The 26,192-nt window shown below is 43.7% G+C and overlaps 1 protein-coding gene across 14 annotated transcripts in view; it reads left to right on the top strand.

The window, feature by feature from the left end:
- Window positions 1-26,192, top strand: part of PTPRM (protein tyrosine phosphatase receptor type M) — a 712,166-nt gene that overhangs the window by 648,001 nt on the left and 37,973 nt on the right. For all 14 annotated transcript variants that reach the window (XM_042843358.2, XM_042843348.2, XM_065585258.1 and 11 more), the window contains one exon: window positions 18,973-19,070. In XM_042843358.2, the coding sequence (XP_042699292.2) occupies window positions 18,973-19,070 (98 nt within the window). The remainder of the gene's footprint in view (window positions 1-18,972; window positions 19,071-26,192) is intronic.

Below are 26,192 nucleotides of genomic sequence, written 5' to 3'. Positions count from 1 at the left end.
CACATAACACACAGAATTTGACTACATTCATTCACAGTGTGTTCTTTTGGAAAAAATATAAGAAACAAATAGCCAGAATGAAATCATATTGTGAGTTAAAGAAAAGTAATTATATAATTATCCCCTAATGCTTATGCTTGATTCGACCAGCTGAATAAGTTAAAACAAAAAAGAACAAAAGAAAAGAAAACTCTTAGAACAAATTGTATTGTCCATTCCCCAACGAACCCCTCACTGTCGGGGGGACAAAATGACCTTAAAGCTAATTGTTAATTGTTAATATCGATGAGTCTCCATTACATGATGGTACTAATTCTCCAATCCAACAAATCATTTACTTCATACTCTCAAGCTAGATACTTGTTGTGTGCCACATCTTCTTTTCAAAATAAATTCCTTGTCTTTCAGACTCTTCTAGTTGAGACTTGACCATTTGGAATATGTGGATGATCAGTAATTACGCAGAAGACAATACTTTTTCTTCTGTGAATTATTATAATTGAGACAAATAGATTAGCAAGAGTCCAAAAAGGACTGAACATTTATTATATGAATAAGTAAAGATTCTGCAGTTATACTAGCCAGGATAAATTTGCAAAGGCTTAAATCAATCGCCAGCTAAGGTCAGAAGCCGGAAACTTCCTTTCGTGGTCTAATTCAGCACAACTGGCCAGTGTATTATGTACAAAGATTTTATACCTTCACCTGCATCCAGCATTGCCCACTGTCAGAATAGCATCTCTGGATTAGCTAGACCACTGATATTGTTGGCTTTTGCTATGTTCCCACAGTATAATGTTTCTGAGTAGTCAAAAGATATTACAGAGAACAGCAGTTTGTTCTTTGGAAAATCATATGACATTTCCATTTTATTTTGATATTGCCATAAATGGCTAGGGAGTTGGCATGTTGTGACTGCTGCATATTATACCAAACCTAGTTTGTTCACTCCAACCCTGTCCTCCATTCTGTTGCCTCTTATCATGTGCTTAGATTGTAAACTCTGGGGGACAGGAACACTCTTTTTATTTTAATGTGTATACAGTTCCTAGCACAACGGAGTCCCAATCTCTAACTGGAGCTTCTAGACACTACTGCAATACAAACACACACAAATAATTAGTGAAGAGAAATTTGTGATATTCCTGCATCTGTTTGTAAACTAGAGGTAGGCAAAATATAGGGAAAAATTAATCTATGCTTTATTAATATATATATATACACCCAGTTTTGTGAATTGGGTAAATATTTTTGTTTAAGGATTGTGAAATTTGTTGTTTTCAGGAGATGTTATTCAGTCATTTCTATTCTAAACTGCCAGGGAATTCAGAGTAGCTATTTAGTTAAGCTAAAGACCCATTCCAGGGTGAAGTGAAGACAGATGCACACATTCCGTGAACCACTGGTGCCACAGCTCATAGCTTCAGTACATTGTAGAAGGCACATTATGGGCTAAGTCCTTCCATGTTCCCATGGAGTTGGAGGAGAGGCAGAGGATTTAGATTCTGCGTAAGCTCTAGTACAGAATCCCTGTATAGCCACAGAAGGAGCTAGTGCACTGGCCCGGGCTATGCCCCTTGTCCATATGAATTGCAGTTGGGGATCCTTAGTCTCATTGAAAGTCAATGGGCCTTAGGCTCCTAGATTACTTAGGCACTTTTGGAAATTTAACCCTGTGTCTAGTTACCAAAGTCAATTAGACAACAAAGGGTTCTGGCTAGCTGGGTAGTAGTATGTAGGGCTTGGCTCCTGCTTGATAATCAGCAAAGTACTCTCCACGGTGCTTGGCTGGTGTGTAATCTTGGGCTGGTCAGAAGCAGGGGCGGCTCCAGGCACCAGCGCAAAAAGCGCATGCCTGGGGCGGCAAGCCACGTGGGGCGGCCTGCCAGTCGCTGTGAGGGCGGCAGTCAGGCAGCCTTCGGCAGCATGCCTGTGGGAGGTCCGCCAGTCCCGTGGCTTCGGCAGCAATTCGGCGGTGGGTACGCCAAAGCCGTGGGACTGGCAGATCACCCGCAGAAATGCTGCCGAATCCGTGTGACCGCGGACCGCCCGCAGACATGCCGCTGAAGGCCACCTGACTGCCGTGCGTGGGGCAGCAAAAAACCTAAGAGCCGCCCCTGGTCAGAAGGAGTTTTTTTCGAAGAGGGTACACTAGAGAATATCTTGCTGCACAATTCAGGGCATTTATGTTAGATACTAAAATTGCATTCAGAGTTTTCTTGAAACGCCATGTTAAGAAGATTTAGTAAAATCTGTTTCTTTTTAACAGTCTATATAGGGTGTGCAAATCATGAAAAATTCAGCTTAAAATTAATAGTTAAAGTATAAATCCTAGTTAACTCATCTGAATCAGATCAACTGCTGTGGAATTATGATATTACTTTTTTTTAACATTATAAAATAGGAGCAGCATATCATTTTTAAATGTCAAAAAAGAAACTGGGGACTAAATACAGTTATAGTCATGAGAGAGTTTGATCTGTGATAGAACATATTTTAATGCCTAGTGTGACAGACCCAGACCAGTGGGGTACAGGAGTCTGGTAGAGGGCAAATATACTGGTCACTGGATGAGTAGTTTTCTGTTCCTTGAGTGACCAGAGCAGGGGCTGCACTAGAGCAATCAGGAACCTGCTAGAACCAGTTAAGACAGGCAGGCTAATTAGGACACCTGGAGCCAATTAAGAAGAAGCTGCTAGAATCAATTAAGGCAGGCTAATCAGGGCACCTGGGTTTTAAAAGGAGCTCACTTCAGTTTGTGGGGTGAGTGTAAGGAGCTGGGAGCAAGAGGCACAAGGAGCTGAGAGTGAGAGGGTGTGCTGCTGGAGGACTGAGGAGCACAAGCGTTATCAGACACCAGGAGGAAGGTCCTGTGGTGAGAATAAGGAAGGTGTTTGGAGGAGGCCATGGGGAAGTAGCCCAGGGAGTTGTAGCTGTCATGCAGCTGTTACAGGAGGCACTATAGACATCTGCAGTCCACAGGGCCCTGGGCTGGAACCCAAAGTAGAGGGTGGGCCCGGGTTCCCCCCACACCTCCCAATTGACCTGGACTGTGGGTTCTTCCAGAGGGGAATGTCTCTGGGCTGTTCCCCAACCCACATGGTGAATCTCTGAGGCAAAAAAAATCCGCCAATAAGCGCAGGACCCACCATGATAGAGGAGGAACTTTGTCACACTAGTTTCAAACTAGTAGTAAATGAATCTGGAGAAAATCTGTTTGGTTATGGTTTATGTCTTGATGTTCTGGTAAAATAGGGTTACCATTCGTCCGGATTCCCCCGGACATGTCCGGCTTTTTTCTGTTAAAAATAGCGTCCGGGGGGAATTTGTCAATGTCCGGACTTCCCTCCCCCCCCCCCCATGCAGAGCGTGCGGGGCTTGCAGGGAAGCCGGCCGGATGGTGCCACTCGCATGGGGCTCCGGCAGCCAAACCCCTCCTCCACTTCCCCCCTCCTCTCCCCTGCAACTTGAGACCACTCCCCTCCTCTCCCTCCCTCCCCCCGCCCTGCATTCACAGATCGCCGGCCGTCGCCTCGGCCTCCGGCAGTCTGGAGCTCCGACCCTGCTCCCCTCCCCCTGCTGCCGAGCGCGCTGCTCGGCAGCACAGTAAGGGGGCCGGGGGGTCAGAGAAGCGGCAGGGAGGTTCTGGGGGGGGGGTAGTCAAGAGACAGGGAGCAGAGGGAGGGTTGGATGGGTCAGGAGTTCGGGGGGGGCTGTCTGGGGGTTGGGGGTGTAAGGTTTTGGGCAGAGTACAGGTGTGGGGGGGTGAGTACAGGTGGGGGGGGTCCCAGGAGGGGGCAGTCAGGGAACAAGGAGCGGGGGGGGTGTTTGGGAGTTCTGGGGGGGGCTGTCAGGGGGCAGGAGTGGGGAGAGGGATCGGAGCAGTCAGGGGACAGGGAGCAGAGGGGTTTAGATGGGTCGGGAGTTTTGGGGGGGGGCTGTCAGGGGGTGTGGAGTGGTTGGATGGGGCGTGGGAGTCCCAGGGGTCTGTCTGAGGGTGGGGGTGTGGATAAGGGTTGGGGCAGTCAGGGGACAGGTAGGGGGTAGAGTCCTAGGGGGCCAGTTAGGATGTGGGGAAGGTCTCAGGAGGGGGCAGTCAGGGGACAAGGAGCAGGGAGGCTTAGGTAGGGGGTGGAGTCCTGGGGGGCAGTTAGGGGCAGGGGTCCCAGGAGGGGGCAGTCAGGGGACAAGGCGTGGGGGGGGAGGGTTGGCGGTTCTGAGGGGGCAGGAAGTGGGAGGGAGTGGAAGGGGCAGGGGCGGGGCTAGGGCAGGACAGGGGCGGGGCTAGGGTGGGGCTCCTCCCGTCCTCTTTTTTGATTGTTGAAATATGGTAACCCTAGGTAAAATCCTAACTCACAAAGCACAAACTAGTACCTATTAGAAAAGAAATAGAATCCATGAAGAAGGGAATATGTTTTCTAAGCATTTTTTTTTTTTGCAGGGGAAGGGAGGTCTGAAGAGATATTTCTCTAGTGTAAAGCTCTCTGAGGCAGAGACTGTGTCTTTTTTCCTGTTTATTCAGCACAGTCACACTGTGGATGGTATTGGAAACAAAAAATAATTAATAGCCAAGTGTGCCTTCCACAAATTCAGCAATTAATAGGTAGCACTTAGCTCTTAGTCATTACTTAAGGCCAAATTCTGCCACATCCTGTGTAAGTACAGTTGGACAAGACCATATGAATTACTATACCAGATGGTGTCAGCCCTATTTGAGGACTTATGTGGGACTTAAGAGGTGCAGAGGCCTTATGCTGGGCCTTCTTAGTTTCCTTAGTAAATTCTTGTGAGATCTTTGAAAGTCCTAGCCCAACTCCAGTGGTGCCACCTCACACAGGTGACGCTAACAACCTCACCACTTGAGTGAGAACACTTCCTGGAGGAGAATCAAGAGATGGACCTGTTCCAACAAGGGCCTCACCACAACAACCTAGCCCTGACAGGACTTCCATGGCTTCATGGAGACCCTCGCATACACAGGACCTATATTCTTCACTGAGGGAGCACTGTTACCCATCATATGGTCCACCTACCTATGCTTACAGCCCTGCATGATCACACTGGGGCACATTGGACACTTACCACTGGGTCTCAGATTCTGACCTCAATCTCCAATATTTAGAAAGGAAGCTCCTGGTTACAGACATCTGGGGTCCCTAAAGAGATACCAGCAACAGTGCAAAGCCTTCCTTCGAAGGGAATACCCTCTTCAGTGAGAAGACAGATGAGGCACTCTACTCACTGAAAGATTCTTGCACCGGCCTCTGCTCATTGGGTGTGTATATGTACCCCATCTTCATGGACAGAACACTCGAGACTACAATAACAGAGATACTTGTTGTGAGAGGCTACCGGTGTGGTGCTTTTGCTTCCTCCTGTTGATATTACTCGGCTGCGTGCGTGTGTTCCCTCTTTGTGCTGCCCCAGCTCTGCGCAGATAGCTGATACAGCAGACCCGACGAGAACCCCCAATAACCACAGAGTCTACTAAGATACAAAGGCACCTCGGCCAGGTTTATTGCGACCCTGACACAATTTCAGTTCCCCGTAGATTACTTAGTCTACCGGGCATACTGCTAGAAAGTGCCGCTCTGCAATGGACTCAGCTCAGTGGCGGGACTTTCCACTGCCCCCTCAGCCGGACAAAGACACCACCCCAGGGACACATTCTTATACACAGGTACAAACAAGTTACACATCACTCCTGACGTATTGAGGTGCAACCCCTCTACGTAGCAAGGTACAACCCCTCTATGCAGTAAGGTGCAACCCCTCTACGTAATAAGGTGCCGCCTCACACCTTGTACCTGTTGGTTCGATCAAAACAACTCTATCCATCATTTTACCCTTTTGCCCCTGTCATTGGGATGGGTCGGCCTGTTCCATGTTATCTGTGGAATGTTCCGGTATAGTGTGTCTTGGTACCATGTTTATACTGTAACTATGCAACATCAGCCCTTTCCTTGCCAGCTTCTGTGAGCAGGGCCTGCCTCTTGCTCACAGCTTAACTTTGCTTCATATTAGCAAAGTCTTGACCATTACTTTAGTTTGGTTCAGGCCTCATACTGGGCCTTCATTAAGCCTTTACTTACTACATTGCCTTCACTTACTACAATACTAACTACCACCACAGCCATTGTTCCACTAATGATCCTCCGAGCCACCAAGAAAGCACCGAAGACTGCAACAAGGCAAGCTCTCTGCTCCATCACCATCTTCCCTTCAGACTCATCAGCCCTTTAGAAAGGCATTTTGTCAGATGGCCCACGAGCATTCAACCAGTTCTTTTGGTAGCAACTTGCCCATCGTTCAGCCATCACATAACCCATTTCCTTTCATGACAGATCTTAACTTCAGACAGATGGGTTTAAACGTTATTTCCACTGGCTATGCCATCTAGTTCCAGTCTATCCCACCTCCCACCCCTCTTTCCCTCTTCTGGGACTCCTCTTATTATTTTAAATCACAGCTTTTGACATATTTTCTGAAAAGGTGTTTTACTATGATCCCAGTTGCTATATAAAATTGCACCATGGTTCAGAGAAAATGTAGAAAGTACTTATGGGATAATTATCCGATCAGATCATGGATTGGCAGAACATTAGTAATTCTGTAGTTTTGCATACAAATGGAGCCTCATGCTGTGGAACTATCCTTACATTATTCTATTAGCAGTTGGAATGTTCCATTTTAAGATTGCATCAGGGAAAGACACTTTCCTGAATTTTTAATTATACAACTTTGAATCTGGTATTTTGTTGCTCCACTAATTATTTTTGTTGGTTTCATACTAAATTGTCAAGACACCTTGGATTGTACTTTTTCTATTTCTGATAGGCACTGTTTCCTTGTCAGTGCATTTGCAAAAGGAACTATTCATCTTTGCTATGGAGTCTTGAAATCAGAACTGTTCATTAGAAACACTATAGAGTACATTGAATTTACCAGCGGGGATCATATACCTTTAAAGACAGAGGGCCAAAGTGTGAGTCCCCGAATGCATATGTGCTAGACACTAGTAATAGTGCAAGGGACTGTTACTCTCTAGTGCAGTGGTTCTCAAAGCCAGTCCGCTGCTTGTTCAGGGAAAGTCCCTGGCAGGCCGGGCCGGCTTGTTTACCTGCCGTGTCTGCAAGTTCTGCCAATCACGGCTCCCACTGGCCGCAGTTCGCCGCTCCAGGCCAATGGGGGCTGCGGGAAGCAGCGCTAGCCGAGGGATGTGCTGGCCGCTGCTTCCCACAACCCCCATTGGCCAGTGGGAGCCGCGATCGGCCAAACCTGTGGATGCGGTAGGTAAATAAACCGGCCCGGCCCGCCAGGGGCTTTCCCTACACAAGCAGCAGACTGGCTTTGAGAACCACTGCTCTAGTGTGTCCATGCAGTAGGCAACCAAAGTACTGCAGCCAGTTTTCCTTAAGTGAAAGAGGGAATGCAGCTATTGCTGCACACCCAAAGCAGAAGGGCCAAGGATACGTTCTGAGTCATCTCATGCCCCATGTACCTGATATCGCATGGAGGCCAGCACTGGGTGTGAGTAGGTTCATTGAATTTCTTTTAAAGGTTTAGTTTGTGCTGCTGCTGAGCTGTGAGTCTCCCTTCTGGCTTCTGTCCAATCAGGCCCAATGCCTCTGGCAACATGTGATAATAGCAACTATGTCCCATGTTCTGCCCCTGGGGAGCCGTCAGAGCTAAATGATATTTTCTTAATCTCAGCACACTTCCAGCACTAATATCCATAATTAAATTCTGTTAACATGGGCACCAAATGTTATGAACCTGCTGTTGTGTTAGAGGCAAATGTTATAGAAGTTAACATTTTTTTAAGTACATCAGAAGCAGGAAGACTGCCAAACAATCAGCAGGGCCACTGGATGATTGAGATGCTAAAGGAGCACTCAAGGAAGACAAGGTCATTGCGAAGAAGCTAAATGAATTCTTTGCATTGGTCTTCACTGCAGAGGCTGTGAGGGAGATTCCCACACCCAAGCCATTCTTCTCGGTGACAAATCTTAGGAACTGTGCCAGATTGGGGTGTGTCAGTAGAGGAAGGATTGGAGCAAATTGATAAATAAACAGTAGTAAGTCACCAGGATCAGATGGTATTCACCCAAGAGTTCTGAAGGAGCTCAAATAAGAAATTGCAGAACTGTGGTGTGTAACCTATCACTTAAATCAACATCTGTACCAGATGATTGGTGGATAGTTAATCTGATGCCGATTTTTAAAAGGCTATCCTGGCAATTACAGGCTGGGAAGCCTAACTTCAGTACAAGGCAAATTGGTTGAAACTATAGCAAAGAACAGAATTGTCAGACACATAGATGAACATGATATGTTGGAGAAAAGTCAACACAGCTTTTATAAAGAGAAATTATGCCTCCTCAATCTATTAGAATTCCTTGAGGGTATCAACAAATGTAACATATGGACAAGGGTGATCCAGTGACTGTAGTGTAACTTGGACTTTCAGAAAGGTTTTGACAAGGTCCTTCCTCAAAGTCTCTTAAACAGAGTAAGGAAGCATGGGATAAGACGAAAGGTCTTAGATCAAAGCTGATTAGAAGATAGGAAACAAAGCGTAGGAATAAACATTCAGTTTTCACAATAGAGAGAGAGAAATAGAATGGTGCCCCAAGGATCTGTAGTGGGACCAGTACTATTTAGCAAATTAATAAATAATCTGGAAAAAGAAGATAACAGTGAAGTGGCAAAGTTTGCAGATGATAAAAAATTGCTCAAAATAGTTAAGTCCAAAGCTGAGTGTGAAGAGTCACAAACCTGGGTGACTGGGCAACAAAGTGGCAGATGAAATTCAATGTTGATAAATGCAAAGTAGTGCACATTGGAAAACATACTCCCAGCTATACATACAAAATGATGGGGTCTAAATTAACTTTTACCACTCAAAAAAGAGATCTTGGAGTCCTCATGGAGAGTTCTCTGAAAACATCTGCTCAGTGTGCAGCAACAGTCAAAAAAGCTAACAATGTTAGGAATCATTAGGAAAGGGATAGATAGTAAGACAGAAAATATCCTAATGCCACTATATAAATCTATGGTATGTCCACAGCTTGAATACTGTGTGCAGTTCTTGTCATCCCATTTAAAAAAAAAAGAAGATATATTTGAATTGGGAAAAGTACAGAGAAAGGCAACAAAAATGATTGGGGTATGGAACAGCTTCCAGAAAGGAGAGATTAAAAAGACTGGAACTGTTCAGCTTGGAAAAGAGATGACTGCAGTGGGATATAATAGAGTGTATAAAATCATAAATAGTGTGGAGCAAGTGAATAAGGAAATGTTATTTACTCCTTCAGATAACATACGAACCAGGGATCACCCAATGAAATTAGTAGGCAGCAGGTTTAAAACAAAGATAAGGAAGTACTTCTCCACACGCTGCAAGTCAACCTGTGGAACTCATTGCCAGAGGATGTTTTGAAGGCCAAAAGTATAACTGGGTTAAAAAAAAAAGAATTAGATAAGTTCATGGAGGATAGGTCGATCGGTGGCTATTAGCCAAGATGTCTAGTGACACAATCCATGCTCTGGGTGTCCTTAAACATCTGACTGCTAGGAGTGGCTGGAGCCCTGGGCCCTTTAAATTGCTGCGAGAGTCCTGCTGCCGAAGCCCTGGGGAAGCGGCGGCGGGGCTTGGGCGGCGATTTAAAGGGCCCAGGGCGATTGCTGCAGCTACCTCCCCGGGCCCTTTAAATTGTCCCCGGAGCCCTGGGGTAGCGGCGGCAGGGCTCAGGCGACTATTTAAAGGGTGCGGGGCTCTGGCAGCAGCTATCACCCCGGCTCTTAAAATAGCCGCCACCACCTCCCCAGGGCTCCGGGGACGATTTAAAGGGCCCTGGGGGGTAGCGGCTACCAGAGCCCGGGACCCTTTAAATTGTCCCCAGGGCTCCCACTGCCACTACCCTCTGGGGCCCTTTAAATCCCACCCAAGCCCCGCTGCTGGAGCCCTGGGGTATTGGTGGTGGGGCTCTGGCAGTGATTTAAAGGACCAGGGGCTCCCAGCTGCCACTACTGCAGTGGAGTTCCGGTCCGCAAGAGGCCGGGGCCCCAGGGTAGCGGTGGCAGCCAGGAGCCCCCTCCTATGGTGATTTAAAGTGCCCGGGGATTTAAAGGCCCCACCTCTTCTGGTAGAGGCCATGCCTCTTACAGTTGAAGCCCCACCCCCTCCTAAGGACTCCGGAGTACCGGTAAGTCCTTTAAGTTACTTTCACCCCTGCTTCTGATACCCACTGGCTCCATTTGCTTTTTATATCCATACAGTTTGATACCAGTTTACTTTTTGCTTCTCATTTCTTTCTGAACTTCAATATTTCACATTCCAGGTAAGTTTATCTCTTAAACTGTTCACCTGACTCAGTGAAAAATATCAGGTGTTGGAATTGGATCATATAATACCAAGCATAACAGAAGAAAGATGTAGAAAGTCTCTGTGTACAGTATATCAGTTGTTAGTGTTTAAACTTTTTTTTTAAAGCTCCATGATTGTTCACCTCGTACTATGTATTTATCCTTTGGGGCAACTACTGGTAAACAGTGAATGGTAATTTTTCATGAAATGGCTTATATCTTTCAGTTTTCTTCACTACTTCATTTAAATGTTTATTTATATTTTTACTTTCCTTTGCTTTGCACCTTCTGGTAGCATCAAACAAGAGCTCACTTGCTGATTTTCTTTACATTAGAGATCTTTGATACCAGCTCCAATATTATGTAGCTAATGTAATGTGCCCAAAGCTTAATGTTTTAGAAATACAGTACCTTCCCTTCAGACCTTTTACGACCACAAGGGGGCAACTGCTGCCAAATAACCTTATTGTCTATTGTGCAAACATCTAAACTTGATGCTGATAACAATTATAGTCTCTCTTTCTCTTTCTCTTTCTCTCTCTCTCTCTCTCTCTCTCTCTCTCTCTCTCTCTCTCTCTTCCTCCTCCCCCCTCCTCCACCCCCATCATGAGTCTCTGGAATCAAATTGTGCAGCTCTTGATGACAATAAATTCTACACCCCTACCTGGCCACTAATGCTTTTCAGTTCTGTCTGGCGACAGATGACAGAGTAATAATTTATTCAGGTGTCAGAAAATAATTTTAAAAATGTCAAGAAGAAAAGAAAAATAGGGTAGGAAAGAATTACTTTCAAAGACTTTTAACTAGGTATTCTGTCCCTCCTCCTCCCCGCTCCCCAGCAATGTCCTGAATCTGAAAGAAGTTTGGAGGCTGGGTGGGTGGGTGGATGTAACAGGAAAACACTTATAAGAATAAGCTGACTCCACTCCCCCACCTCTTACTATGGCAGACAAGATGGAGAAGATCACACCTGACATTGCAGAAGACGACATTTCTTGCATCACTCATTCCAAGAAGAATGTGAAGCAAAACTAAGCTCAGTGCAGCTGAAGAAGAGTGAATGAGGAAAACAAAGACAATGAATTATGTTTGGAGGAAAGATTGACCCTGTTCAGTTCCTTCTGTAGCCATAGTAGTTGTAATTAGGTTTCTTGTTCTCACGAAAACTTTTTTCAGACTCATTTATTTATTTCCCGCCTTCTTCAAAACAGAAAATGAAAAAATTTCAAGATATAACTGATGCTTAGGATCTGTTTCTTGGCTTGATTTGTGAGTTCAGTACCTGAAATACAGAAGTCTTGAAACCCACAAGGAAAACTCTGGTTACTGAGAAAAAGATTCAAGTCGAGTACAAATAGTTGCAAAATATCCCAGAACTGTCAATGAGCCACTCTTCTAGACTATAGCCCAACTGCCCACTGCCACAGATGGTCCTGTAGAAGGGGAAAAATTATTCTAAGAATACTCTCTCTCTTCCTGGGTCACCACTTCAGTTACTCAGGGATGGTGGCTTCACAGAAGGGGAAGAAAACAGGTTGCTTAGACAGAGGATCTGTAACCCCAAACCTCACAGGTGCAGTGAGAAGGTAAACCACTGCATGATCCTGAGGCATCCCATTCTCTTACAACAACAGCGTGGACAGCTGCTTTGCTGTGCTTCCATTTACTCCCCCACTGCTAGAGCTGGTTGAAAATTGGGAATTTCTGTCCCATAGGAAATTTGGATATCCTGACATTTGTTTTTTTGCCCTGACTTGGGACCAAAAAAAAAATGAAATATCAAAAATATGAGATGCACTGTCCTAGGGCAGAAAAGGTGGGGGAGTTGCATTGTATGTAAGAGAGCAGTATGACTGCTCAGAATTCCGGTATGAATCTGCAGAAAAACCTGAGTCTCTGGATTAAGTTTAGAAGTGTGAGCAACAAGGGTGATGTCGTGATGAGAGTCAGCTATAGACCACCAGACCAGGGGATGAGGTGGATGAGGCTTTCTTCCGGCAACTAACAGAAGTTACTAGATCGCAGGCCCGGTTCTCATGGGAGACTTTAATCACCCTGATATCTGCTGGGAGAGCAATACAGCGGTGCACAGACAATCCAGGAAGTTTTTGGAAAGTGTAGGGGACAATTTCCTGGTGCAAGTGCTGGAGGAACCAACTAGGGGCAGAGCTCTTCTTGACCTGCTGCTCACAAACTAGGAAGAATTAGTAGGGGAAGCAAAAGTGGATGGGAACCTGGGAGGCAGTGACCATGAGATGGTCGAGTTCAGGATCCTGACACAAGGAAGAAAGGAGAGCAGCAGAATACGGACCCTGGACTTCAGAAAAGCAGACTTTGACTCCCTCAGGGAACTGATGGGCAGGATCCCCTGGGAGAATAAGATGTGGGGGAAAGGAATCCAGGAGAGCTGGCTGTATTTTAAAGAATCCTTATTGAGATTGCAGGAACAAACCATCCCGATGTGTAGAAAGAATAGTAAATATGGCAGGCGACCAGCTTGGCTTAATAGTGAAATCCTTGCTGATCTTAAACACAAAAAAGAAGCTTACAAGAAGTGGAAGATTGGACAAATGACCAGGGAGGAGTGTAAAAATATTGCTCAGGCATGCAGGAGTGAAATCAGGAAGGCCAAATCACACTTGGAGTTGCAGCTAGCAAGAGATGTTAAGAGTAACAAGAAGGGTTTCTTCAGGTATGTTAGCAACAAGAAGAAAGTCAAGGAAAGGGTGGGCCCCTTACTGAATGAGGGAGGCAACCTAGTGACAGAGGATGTGGAAAAAGCTAATGTACTCAATGCTTTTTTTGCCTCTGTCTTCACGAACAAGGTCAGCTCCCAGACTGCTGCACTGGTCAGCACAGCATGGGGAGGAGGTGACCAGCCCTCTGTGGAGAAAGAAGTGGTTCGGGACAATTTAGAAAAGCTGGATGAGCACAAATCCATGGGGCCGGATGCGCTGCATCCGACGGTGCTAAAGGAGTTGGCGGATGTGATTGCAGAGCCATTGGCCATTATCTTTGAAAACTCATGGTGATCGGGGGAGGGCCCGGATGACTGGGAAAAGGCTAATGTAGTGCCCATCTTTAAAAAAGGGAAGAAGGAGGATCCGGGGAACTACAGGCCAGTTAGCCTCACCTCAGTCCCTGGAAAAATCATGGAGAAGGTCCTCAAGGAATCAATTCTGAAGCACTTAGAGGAGAGGAAAGTGATCAGGAACAGTCAGCATGGATTCGCCAAGTATGGGTTGGATGAATGGACTATAAGGTGGATAGAAAGCTGGCTAGATCGTCGGGCTCAACGTGTAGTGATCAATGGCTCCATTTCTAGTTGGCAGCCGGTATCAAGCGGAGTGCCCCAAGGGTCGGTCCTGGGGCCGGTTTTGTTCAATATCTTCATTAATGATCTGGAGGATGGCGTGGACTGCACTCTCAGCAAGTTTGCAGATGACAATAAACTGGGAGGAGTGGTAGATATGCTGGAGGGTAGGGATAGGATACAGAGGGACCTAGACAAATTAGAGGGTTGGGCCAAAAGAAACCTGATGAGGTTCAACAAGGACAAGTGCAGAGTCCTGCACTTAGGACGGAAGAATCCCATTCACTGTTACAGACTAGGGACTGAATGGCTAGGAAGCAGTTCTGCAGAAAAGGACCTAGGGATTACAGTGGACGAGAAGCTGGATATGAGTCGACAGTGTGCCCTTGTTGCCAAGAAGGCTAACGGCATTTTGGGCTGTATAAGTAGGGGCATTGCCAGCAGATCGAGGGACGTGATCATTCCCCTCTATTCGATATTAGTGAGGCCTCATCTGGAGTACTGTGTCCAGTTTTGGGCCCCACACTACAAGAAGGATGTGGAAAAATTGGAAAGAGTCCAGCGGAGGGCAACAAAAATGATTAGGGGGCTGGAGCACATGACTTACAAGGAGAGGCTGAAGGAACTGGGATTGTTTAGTCTGCAGAAGAGAAGAATGGGGGGTGTTTTGATAGCTGCTTTCAACAACCTGAAAGGGGGTTCCAAAGAGGATGGATCTAGACTGTTCTTAGTGGTACCAGATGACAGAACAAAGAGTAATGGTCTCAAATTGCAGTGGGGAGGTTTAGGTTGGATATTAGGAAAAACTTTTTTACTAGGAGGGTGGTGAAGCACTGGAATGGGTTACCTAAGGAGGTGGTGGAATCTCCTTCCTTAGAAGTTTTTTAAGATCAGGCTTGACAAAGCCCTGGCTGGTCCTTTAGTTGGGAATTGGTCCTGCTTTGAGCAGGGGGTTGGACTAGATGACCTCCTGAGTTCCCTTCCAATCCTGATATTCTATGATTTTCATAGAATGGAAATTAAAAAAAAAATTATTTTGGAAATGTTGAAACATTTCTTTTTGACATTGGCACTTAAAACAAAAGGTTTCAGCATTCCTGAATTGAAATGTTTCATGTTGGCTCGATTCCACATTGAGCTGCTGTGGAGTTTCATGGAATTCGTAGGTCAGGGACCTTACGTAGCATTCTCTTCTGTAGGCCAGCCAAAGTGTCCCAGGATGCACCAGGGTCACATAATTCATGGTTCAACGCAGTGGTTTGTCCCAAGGTTCAACAAACTGACCCAGAACACAAGCTGTTTTGATCCCATTTTCCAACAAAAAATTGAAAAATTTCAACAAAATCAAAATTTTCCTTTGAAAATTTTTGATTTTCCAGGAACTATATTTTCCCACAGATAAAACATTTTGATGGAAAATTCCCAACTAGCTCTACCGATTACAGCTTCCCATTGCTACCCCTTCTTGGGGAGCCAAGGCCGGGAGAGGGGGTCAGATGAGATCAGTACTAACTAATATCTGATATAATATGCCCAATACTCCCTACTCACCTTCTCCCAGCTAGTCCCCATTGTTATTGTGTCTTAGGGCATGTCTACGCTGCAATGTAATCCCAGGCCTAGTAGAACTTGAGTTAGCAGGTCCTGGGTTTATTAACCTAGGGCTTGAGCATCTACCCTCATTTGTAATCCCAGGTTAGGAACTGGTGAAGTGGGGGTCCCAACCCTGGGGTTCCTGCACCTATAGTGCATTACGCAGGCCTAGTTCCAACCCCCATATCCCAGGCTTCCTAGGATCCTCCCAAAATGTGGCCGTTCTAGTCCTTTGTTCATGGTGCAGTGTGGGAAAACGTAACTGTCCACCAAACTTAACTGTTCACAGAGCAAAGAAAATCAGCCCATGGAATTGTGGAATACTTTTGGTAGACTCCCAGACCACAAGTCTAGAGAGGTTATGTGTACACTGCAAAGCAGTTCTTTTGAACTCTGGGTCTTAGCTTGGCTCAGGCTCGGACCCTCCGCTGACGTGGGGTCATGGAACCCTGGGTCAGCACAATTTGTGTGTAGATAGAAGTGTGGGTTAGGCTTGAGCCTGAGTTTGAATCCTGGATTTACATAGCAGCCTAGACGTACCCTGCAATGTATATATCCTTTTTAAAAAATTAGGAGCAGAAAGATGGAAAGGTTAAGTGACACACTGAAGGCACAGAGACCGCTGCTGTTAGGGGGCATGGGAGTGTAAGGACAGAGGGACAGAAAGAGGAGTGGGGGGAGGTAACTCTGAGTTACCTTTATGCCTCCTCCGATCCTGAGCTTGGGGTGGAGAGACTGAATTGGTCCATGACATATATTACAGCAACCACAGGGATGCTCTAATTTACACTCATTGAAACAATTGTAGAGCACATCACTCTCCAGTCCAACCCCCACCCTGGTCCCTTGGATATTCTTAGTTGCCCCATTAGGGAAGCTGCAAGGTCACTTTCCACCTCCCCAGCAATACAAAGCAACTTAATGGAGCCTGGGATCGGTCCCATTATGTTCTGACTTTTTTTGTCTAAAAAGCTATATTGAATCTTACATTACATAAAAATACAAAAATAAAACAAATCACAAATTCACCCATAATGTACACGATCAATGGAACATAAGAAAATGGAGCACAGATCAATCTTGAATAATATATACAGGATACTTATGAGGTGAGATATTCAGCTTCAGGATTCCAAATGCTGAGGAATAATTTCAACTTGTCATGTTTGAGAACACAGTATTTCTCAAAAGTATCAGATGTTCTGCATTTTAAATTAAAAAATGGACTTGAGTTTTTAAGTCACACCATCAGCTTGGAATCTAGCACAGTTCAAAAACTGAAGTAGAAGTAAATAGATTCAGGTGCTACACCTGCCTCAAGACTTTTGTGCTCTTACAATCACATTTTCCGATTATTTTAAATGCCTTTTTCTCCTGTAATGTTATGTGAAACACCTACACAAGTAAAGGGAAAACTGACTGCCCCTAGGGAAAACAGTGAAACTGACTATACACAAAGTGCTGTCAAATGCACAAAGCAGACAAGGTGCAGAGAAGTAGGAAACATTTTTTTTAAATAATCTCTGTGTATTAAAGAAAATAATTATAGTGCTTTTAAATGTCACATGTAAAATTAAATTTTAAAAACATTATACAGAGAAGTGTGGTTTTTAAGTTGACATTGTCTTTGTAAAATATTGCACTCTAGCTCAGGGGTAGGCAAACTTTTTGGCCCAAGGGCCACATCTTGGTATGAAAATTGTATGGTGGGCCATGAATGCTCACGAAATTGGGGTTGGGGTGCAGGAGATGGTGCAGGCTCTGGGGTGGGGGTGCGGGCGTTGGGGTGGGGCCAGAAATGAGGAGTTCAGGGTGTGGGAGAGGGCTCCGGGCTGGGACGGGGGGTTGGGTGCGTGGGGGGGAGGGGAAAGGCTCCAGCTGGAGGTGCAGGCTCTGGGGTGAGACTGGGGATGAGGGATTTGGGGTGTAGGAGGGTGCTCCAGGCTGGAACCAAGGGTTTCAGAGAGCGGGAGGGGGATCAGGGCTGGGGCAGGGGCACAGAGGAGTGAGGGCTCTGGCTGGGGCTGCGGGCTCTGGAGTGGGGCCAAAAATGAGGAGTTCAGGGTGCTGGAGGGGGCTCTAGGCTGGGGCAGGGGGTTGGGGTTCGGGAGAGGGTCAGGGATGCAGACTCCAGGTGGCGCTTACCTGAAGCAGCTCCTGGAACCAGCAGCATGTCCCCCCTCCGGCTCCTATGCAGAAGTGTGACTAGGTGGTTCTGTTAGCTGCCCAGTCCACAGGCACCGCCCCTGCAGCTCCCATTAGCCGCAGTTCCCAGCCAATGGGAGCTGCAGGGTTGGCGCTTGGGGCGGGGGCAGTGTGCGCAGCCCCCTGGCTGCCCCTAAGCGTAGGAGTCAGAGGGGAGACATGCGGCTGCTTCCAGGAACCTTGGCACGCACACGTGGAGTGGCCTTGGATCCCGTTCCCCAGCTGGAGCGCAGGAGCAGAGCAAACCCCAGACCCCGCTCCCTAACAGGAGTTCGAGGGCCAGTTTAAACCAGCTGGAGGGCTGGATGTGGCCCCCAGGCCGTAGTTTGCCCACCCCAGTCCATTGAGGTGTGATTAAGTGGTATTTCAATTGCTGTAAAATTATTATTATTTTATAAATATCATGTTCCAATTCTGAGAGTAGGAATGACAACACTTTCCAAAGAAGCTTCACACTGTCAAAACTTATCACCTGGACACAACCCTTTAATTTAATTGAAAATTAAATAAATAAATCAAGGGCTTTATTAATGCTTCAAGCATGTAGATCTCTCTTTTTTTGGAGAGGTAAGGTGGATAAATTTGTCTCTTAATGAATAGACTAATGGCACTCTCCTGAATAAGCAACTAATTGCTTACTGCAGTATAGAGGTTCAGTAGATGATTCACTGTGGATGCTAGGTTTTTAGTAATTGGCAGTATTTTATTCTCTTTGCCTTGAACTTGTTTGAGATCCAAAAGTTGGGATGAATACCATGTGTAACAGAAAAGATGTAGAAGTAAATGAAATTAGTGACGTGGGTGTTCTGGTAATTTTACATTTCTGTCATTACTATTTACAATACTGTACTACAATGGATTGACTCTCCACTTTTAGCACAATGCTCCAAGACCTGAGTGTACAGGGTTTTGAATTTTAAAGCACACTGATTTTTCAAGGTCATTCCTCAGAATAAATGCGGCAGAATAGACTGTTGTCATGTCATGCCAGGGATCTTTACCATTTCCCCCACTATTTTAAAAATGATATACTGCAACTCAAAAAAACTATAACCTCTGCTTCACTTCAGAAAGTACAATTTAGGTGTTGGACTAATTTGATAGTGAACACTAAGAAAAATATTTGAAACCAGAAAAGGCCATATAGTCCATTGAGGCTCATTTTATTCCATATATACTTTCCCCAGAATATCATCAAATTGTTACCAGAAAGAGTAATGTTATCCATTTGTCTAATGCCACTTCTGGGTATTACGGTGATAAATATCTAAATGTTGGAGAACTAACTTTCTTTCACAGCACTATTTCGGGGAGGGGGGGGAGAAATAACTTAAATGCTGGTGGGCTGGATAGTGAGAGAAATTCAACCCTAAATGAAAAATATGACAATACTGATATGTACAGATAAAAACAGTCACTCAAAATTCCCTGGAGATAAGCTTCCAATCCCAAGACTTTCAGAAAATAACCTTTCCTTTGATATATTATTTCAGGACCAATGCAGGAGACGATATATGACTTCTGGAGAATGGTGTGGCATGAGAACACAGCCAGCATAGTCGTGGTAACAAATCTAGTGGAAGTAGGAAGGGTAAGTCATTTTTGTACTTAAAATGATGAAAGACTTTTGAGATGTTTACTTTTGGATATTAAATAACAGACCCACAAGATGCTTGTACACAGACTATAGCACATAAAATATTTACCGCTTCTTCTACTAAAAGGTGTATCGTTAATTATTTTTAAAATGGCTTGAAGGCTTGGCTTTGATAATATTTGATAACATTTGGCCAACAGAGGCAAAGTATTATAACTTAATGTGCATCTAATTATTAATAATTACAATAAGCATCAAGGAAACCCTTCTGAGGCAACTTACATAGTCTTCTTTCAGATTAATTCTGGAACTGATTGTTCAGACAAGAGATTAAATTTTGAGACTGCACATGTTGCACAGAACTATGCGGCAATACATTAGATAAAATCCATCATGTTTTTATTCCCCTGTCCCCTCCCCACCCCCCCCGTAAAAAATGACTCACCTTCTTAACCAGGAACTTAATCAAATTGCATGTCCAGGTCATAATCCTGTGCTTACTTGAGTTTCTAGGAGTGGCTCAGCACAGATAGGATTTAAATTTGCTTGGATGTGGGAATAATAAGATGATGCTGTTTTACCCTGTGCGCTGTAAATGGAACAATTAGCCTAACTCACAAGTGCACTGAAATCAGAAAATAGAATCAATGTGCTGACCAGGAGGGGGTCTAGGGGGAAAAGGAGGAGCCTCAGGGGAAGAGGTGGGATGGGGGAGGAACCTATACTCCTGCTGGAGTATCCAATTTTTAAATATTTATTACAATGTTGGCAACCCTATCTCCTGGTCATGTCTTTGCTGCTAATATGATTTTCAGCAGGTATTCAAAAGAGGCACTCTCTTTTTAAAACACACCAATAATGGACCATTTTATTTTACTACTGGGTCTCTGCGCTAGCATCAAATCTTAGCTAGGATTTTCTAAGGGAAATTCAATAAAAGTAGGGCACCTAACTCCCCTATGTCTCATGGAAAATCCTAGCTGAAATCAGCAGAAACATTGGCTACTCTAAGTCCAGCCTTTTCATTAACTGCTGAAGTATGCGGAAACAGTACATATATTCTGGTGTGAGCCAAAATGGTTTTGATGCATGTTTTTAATTTCTTGGTAATGGGGTGGGGTTGACATTTTCTGCTGAAAAATGTTTGTATTATAGGGAGATCAATTTTTAGGTATTATGCATCAGATTGTCAGATCTAGCCTCTTGTTTGCAAGTTCAGTTTTACATTCTCAGTTTATTGTACCTGTATTTTGAGTCTATGGTTAATTGTTAGTTTAAATCCTACCGTTTAGACATCTTGGTGCCTCAGACTGCCCACAAATCAAGTACCAGTACTGTACTTAGAGATCAAAATGATAGGATTTGTGACTGCAATTAACACCAGCTACAAAAACACAGGTACCATTAATTGCAGAGGCAAAAAGAAAGACCAGGCTGACGCCACTTTAAAAATCCAGTCCCGTGAATCAAATATAGGCTTAAACAATGTGACAGCTACACTTACATTCAAACCAAAATGAAAGAAATATATTTGTAATAATAGTACACGCTTAAGTATACTTAATTTGTTGGAGCTTTATACCTCAAGAAGGGATATTTTAAGGAGATAATCCTTCCCCCCACCTTAGGGCTTGTAAAGACACCCAGAAAATTAATACGAATTAACTAAAGCTGTGAATTTGAAGTAGATTAAACTGCATTAAACCCTGTATGTACACTGTTAATTCAGAAGTTAGATCACCTTAACTTGGTTTAGTTTAATTCACTTTGGAAGTCAATTAAACTAAACTGAATTAAGGCCCCTTAATTTCTGAACAAGGGCGTTCACAGAGGGGATTAATGCAGTTTAACTAACCCACTTCAAATTAACACCTTTAGTTAATTTGTATTAACTTTCCTGGATGACACCATGTAGACAAGCCGTTAGACGCAAAAACAGCTTATCAGATGAAACAGTATATTGTTATCTTAGAATCAACTTTCTGAAGCATAAACTCAAGTGGACTATCAGGTTTCACCCAGAGGAGAGAGTGAAGATGTTGGTCATAATCCTTCAGCCCTCAACAACGGTCCTTGCTAACTCAACACATCTCCTCAGCAACTTCTACTGTCAGGGGCCCCATTGTGTTTCTGCACAGGTAAAAGCAGAAATCCCAAAGGCAGGCAGGCAGGCTGCAGTGCCACCATGCATCCTACATCATGTGAATCCCACAGGGCCCACGGTACAACAGGCTAGCTGGGACACAAAGTTGCAGCTTGCCGAGATGTATATCCACTCGATAAGGGAGCAGTAGTTAATCACCCCTGGGCTTTGCCCTATAAGTGAGCACATGTCCCATTCCAAAAATGGGGCTGTCATCACCAAGGAGATAAATTACAAACATGCCATCTGTCTTTCAACACCTAGCACAAAGGGCTGTGCTACCTTGATTACTAATGATTTTAATGGGGCTCTGTCCTTGAATTGTTGTCATCATTTTCTGTTTTGACAATAGGTCAGATTCCTGGAGGGCAAACCCAGTAACCTTTCCTGACTTTGAAGTTTTACTTTTTTTGTTGTGGTTGGTAGTATTAGATTTACAGATTTGTTTACAGACCACTTGTCCTATTTAAGTTGAAAAGCAAGGGAAAAGTACCTTATTTTTAAGGAAAGAAGAACACCTATTTAACATGTTCCTCACATAATGTGCGTCCTTCATGAATTAATCACTAAGAGGGTGTATGTGTATTTGTTTACCAAGACTGGCTGGATAGTCATTAAATCAGTACTAGGCACTTGCTTTTTGCCCTGGAGCATTATGCATCAGGGCTGTTTTAATTGCTGGTGGAGGAGCCACCATGAGGCTTTCTTTAATGCAAGCACCTGCTGCAGATGACTCATTCCCTGCATTCCCCTCCACCAGGGTCTGGGTACATCTGCCAATACCTGTCATTATCTGAGACACACTTGTCAGAACCGTGCATCCCTTTAAGCTCTTGTGTGTTCCAGCAAGGGACCCTTGTCAGTTTTTCTGGCACCTGCAGACTGCTGTGCACCTGGTATTTAAATGGCACAGAAATGTGTTTTGATTGTTTTCCCTCTTTAATGAACCTACTTGAGGGACATTTAGCTCTTTATCTAGTAGCCTGTTACCCAGTCACTCACATTTGCATTGTTTGTGTGGAGACTCAAAACTCACTTGTGTTGTTATATCAATCCATCTGCCAGAAGTCTTATCACAAAATCTGCAGGGCTCCCAAAGGAGACTTTTGCACTGGTAATTTAAGCTAATGATTTCTAAACATATTTAGTCAGTTTTATGAAGACCTCATTAGAATGTGACTGTTTATTAAAAATCTAAATGAGGTCTCACAATCATTTAGGAAAATCATTGTTGAGTTGCCATGAACAGTTCTCTGATAACAGGTGATGAAGTGCTTTGAGGCAAAGAGAGGTTGAAGCAGATGTGAGAGCCTCGACCAAAAAAACTACAGGTTCTTTAATAGCATGTATAAAAAGTCTGTTTCCTCATTAGGTTGGTATTGGCCAGATTTTCCATTTAAAATGAAGTTTTGAATAAAAGAAATGACACTCCGCTTAAGGAATAAGATGCAGACAGTTTTAGGGCCAGAATCAAAATTTTACAAGCCACCAACTAGAGGGTAAAAAATAAAGCCAAGACCTCATAAAAATGCTCCAGTGAGACAAAGCTATTCCAAAATAGTAGGCTAATCTGAGAGACCTCTAATTTTCTGTGTTTAAACTGTGTAACTACTAAATTGTTTAAGTTATTTTACTGAGTTGGAGTTAACTTAACATGGGGATTTTTCTTCTAGAAACTGGTATGTTTATCCAACAAAAAATGTGATGATTGGCAAACATAGACAACAAATCATCATTGTCAGTTCTCAGAGACTGCATGTAACGCTTGATCCTCCCATTGAAGTCAATGGGAGCCTTTTCACTAACTTCAGTGGGAGTTGGATTAGGTCCTTACGTGAGAATCATATTGGCCAAAGTCCCCTTCTGATTCTTGTTGGAGACCTGTATAGAATCTCACACCTTGAAACATCACTTCCTTCCCAAAAGCTTTATGGTGAAGGTTTGGAAAGCTGGTGAGTTCTGCTCATGTATCTGTATCAGTTTCTTGTAATATCCTCCTTTTCACTCATTGAACTGTTACTGATTTTTTTGGTGGGCATCCAATTTGGCTTGTCACATCAATTTACATTAGATTCTTTCAGGAGTCACTTTCCACACCCTTTTGCTTGATGGAGGAGTTTGGAAATAAATAAATGATGAAAGCAATGATGAAACCCAACAAAAGCAGCTGATATATAAATTCACTGCTAGACCTCATGTTTTTCTATCATTATTTTAGTATAAAATATTTACCAACAGGTGGCAGCAGAAATAATTATGCAAAATAAAACCAAAGCAGAAGCATCATATTAGAAGCATAATAGTTAATTATAGTGTCACAGTTATTATCAAGAACTAAAAACAGCAAGTTCTGACAATATTAATATACAGTACACAAAAATTAGTTTGGAAGCAGGCAGGGTTACAATAATGTAACATACCGAGACAAACACACAGAGCAAGGAAATGAATAGTTAAGCCAGTAACCCTCTACTCCTTACCCTCTACTCCTTCATGCACACCTTATCTTTACCACAGCTACTGTATACAACAGACTATGCATTGCAACTTTAATTCTGCCCCTCTTCCACACATATGCACACACTCCTTTATTGGATTATTTTCCCCCAACAATAGTAGCCATGGTTGTTTGGTGTAGTAGTTGGTTGTACTGGGACACAGCAGTTTAGTGTTTGCAGAATGGCAATTAAAAGTGATGATGAAAGGCTGGCATCCTTGTGAGCACAGAGTTAAGGTTGCACTACATGGTCTGTGTTGTGTGGTAGTTGTGGTAATAGTAGGGTATGGAGGGAGGAGTAGGGAGTATGTGCAGTTAGGTGTTTTAACTTTTCATTTCCTTGCTGTTATGGATTTGTCTTGGGTATGTTATGTGTGTACCAATCTTAACTATTTCACAGAAATGTGTTTGGGGTATTAATATCCTAGGGTGTTTCAAAGTGTAAGTAAGAGTGGGTACATGGGTGAGGCTAGGCAGACCTGTATGAAGGTAGAAGATTTTACATGCTAGCAGCTGCACGTGAGCCCTTCTTAACCAGTGGCTGCCCAAGAAACTATTGTAGGGTAAAATCTGACAGGAAAGGGTGGTTCCTATTAGAGAAGATTTTATGTATACCCAGCCCCCATCAATCAAGTATCCATGCACTTGGCACTCATCAATCAAGCTTGGGTGCACAGCAAAAACATTTTTAATTATAATGTGAATAATGGTTAAAAATGATCCCAAGTCCATAATCTGTTGGGTTTTTTTAATTCATTACACCAGATCTACTCAGGATCCACATATTTACCATTTTTTGTTTAGACAGACATTGGTTCATAAAAGATATCAATCAACAGTGAAAAGTAGGACTGGCAAGGACAAATATTAGCCAGATCCTAATTCCAAAGACATTGTATTATAAATGTATAATGAGAAACCAGACACAAACTACATGTAAGATTCAATGGGCATAAAACTAACCATGTGTGAAATTTCACAGCAATTAGCCACCCACTTTTAGAGTAAAACAGGAATTTATAGTCCACATTTGAATAGAACTCTAACCATAAAGCCTCCATAATATTGCATTAATATTGCATTTCACATGCAAAAGGTTCCCAAAGCACTTTTAATACTTACCACGTAGTATATGCAAACTATATGTGGGATTCATTTAACCCACTACTGAAATGCAGCCACTGCTGGGGTGAAACACAGTAACTGTTTAACAGCACACAAAATTCTACATTAATATTTAGGTTAAAGTGTAGAATATTTTATCTAATTGAAACTGCAGGGAAATTTAATAAGACTTATAATTACACAGGTTGGAATTAGTTCTGGACATTGGGGTTAATACACTTGTTCTTATGAGAAGTGTCATGGATTTTTTAATGACCATCAGTGACTAAGGCTAGGTCTACACTACCCGCCTGAATCGGCGGGTAGAAATCGATCTCTCGGGGATCGAATTATCGCGTCTCGTCGGGACGCGACAATCGATCCCCGAATCGATGCGCTTACTCCACCAGCAGAGGTAGGAGTAAGCACCGTCGACGGGGAGCCACGGAGGTCGATTTTGCCGCCGTCCTCACAGCGGGGTAAGTCGGCTCCGATACGTCGAATTCAGCTACGCTATTCGCGTAGCTGAATTTGCGTATCTTAAATCGACCCCCCCCCCCACCCCCGTAGTGAAGACCTGCCCTAAGATTTCTTTTATCTCTGAAGATGGAAACCAAAATATAAAGATGGGGGAAAAACAACAAATGGATTAAATCCAGTCCCTGTCTCCAGGCCCTCTCTAATCTGTGTTCTAAGACTCAAAATATTGTAATTCCCTATTTAGTGTTTATTTTATTCATAAATATATTTTTTCCTGGTAACTTCTATACATACTCAGTGGTGGTGGTAGTTGTTTTTAACAGAACATAATGGCAGATATGTTTTTTAACAGAATGCCAAACAAAAAAATTATAAAATCTCGTAGTTTAAAACCATTGTTAATCTGGCAAATCAGGGAATAACATCATATGTCTAGCAGGCTAAACACATTTCTGCTTTCTAAACTTATAGCCTGAAATAACAAGTTGGCCTTATTCCATCATGCTTAGCAGGGGAGGAGTCCTCAGGGGAAAGAATTGGCTGTTACTCTCCAGGAAACTAGAAGGACTCTTTTGTAATCCTTTAATAAAGATGTCCACAAATCAACAACATTGAACAGAGCAGCAGCATACATGTGCACAACATTGCCCGGTGTAACTTCAAGCAAAGATGAATTCAGTTTTCAGTGTTTTGTTGCATTCCCTTGTTTGCAGAACGGATGCTGTAGAAAATATTCCTCAATTGAGATTAATATCTTAATTCTCACTAATCCAATTTAGACAGATCAATTTGAGAAGTAAACACAAGTGGTTTAAGGAAACACAAATATATGAATAAATGTGTTGGGGCAGATGTTTGGATACAGCCTACTGCACAGAGCAAAAGTTAAAGG

Source organism: Chrysemys picta, chromosome 2 (genome assembly GCF_011386835.1).
Source record: "Chrysemys picta bellii isolate R12L10 chromosome 2, ASM1138683v2, whole genome shotgun sequence".
Classification (NCBI taxonomy): domain Eukaryota; kingdom Metazoa; phylum Chordata; order Testudines; family Emydidae; genus Chrysemys; species Chrysemys picta.
Note: the sequence above shows the minus strand (reverse complement) of the source record. Positions and strands in the feature narration are given on the sequence as shown.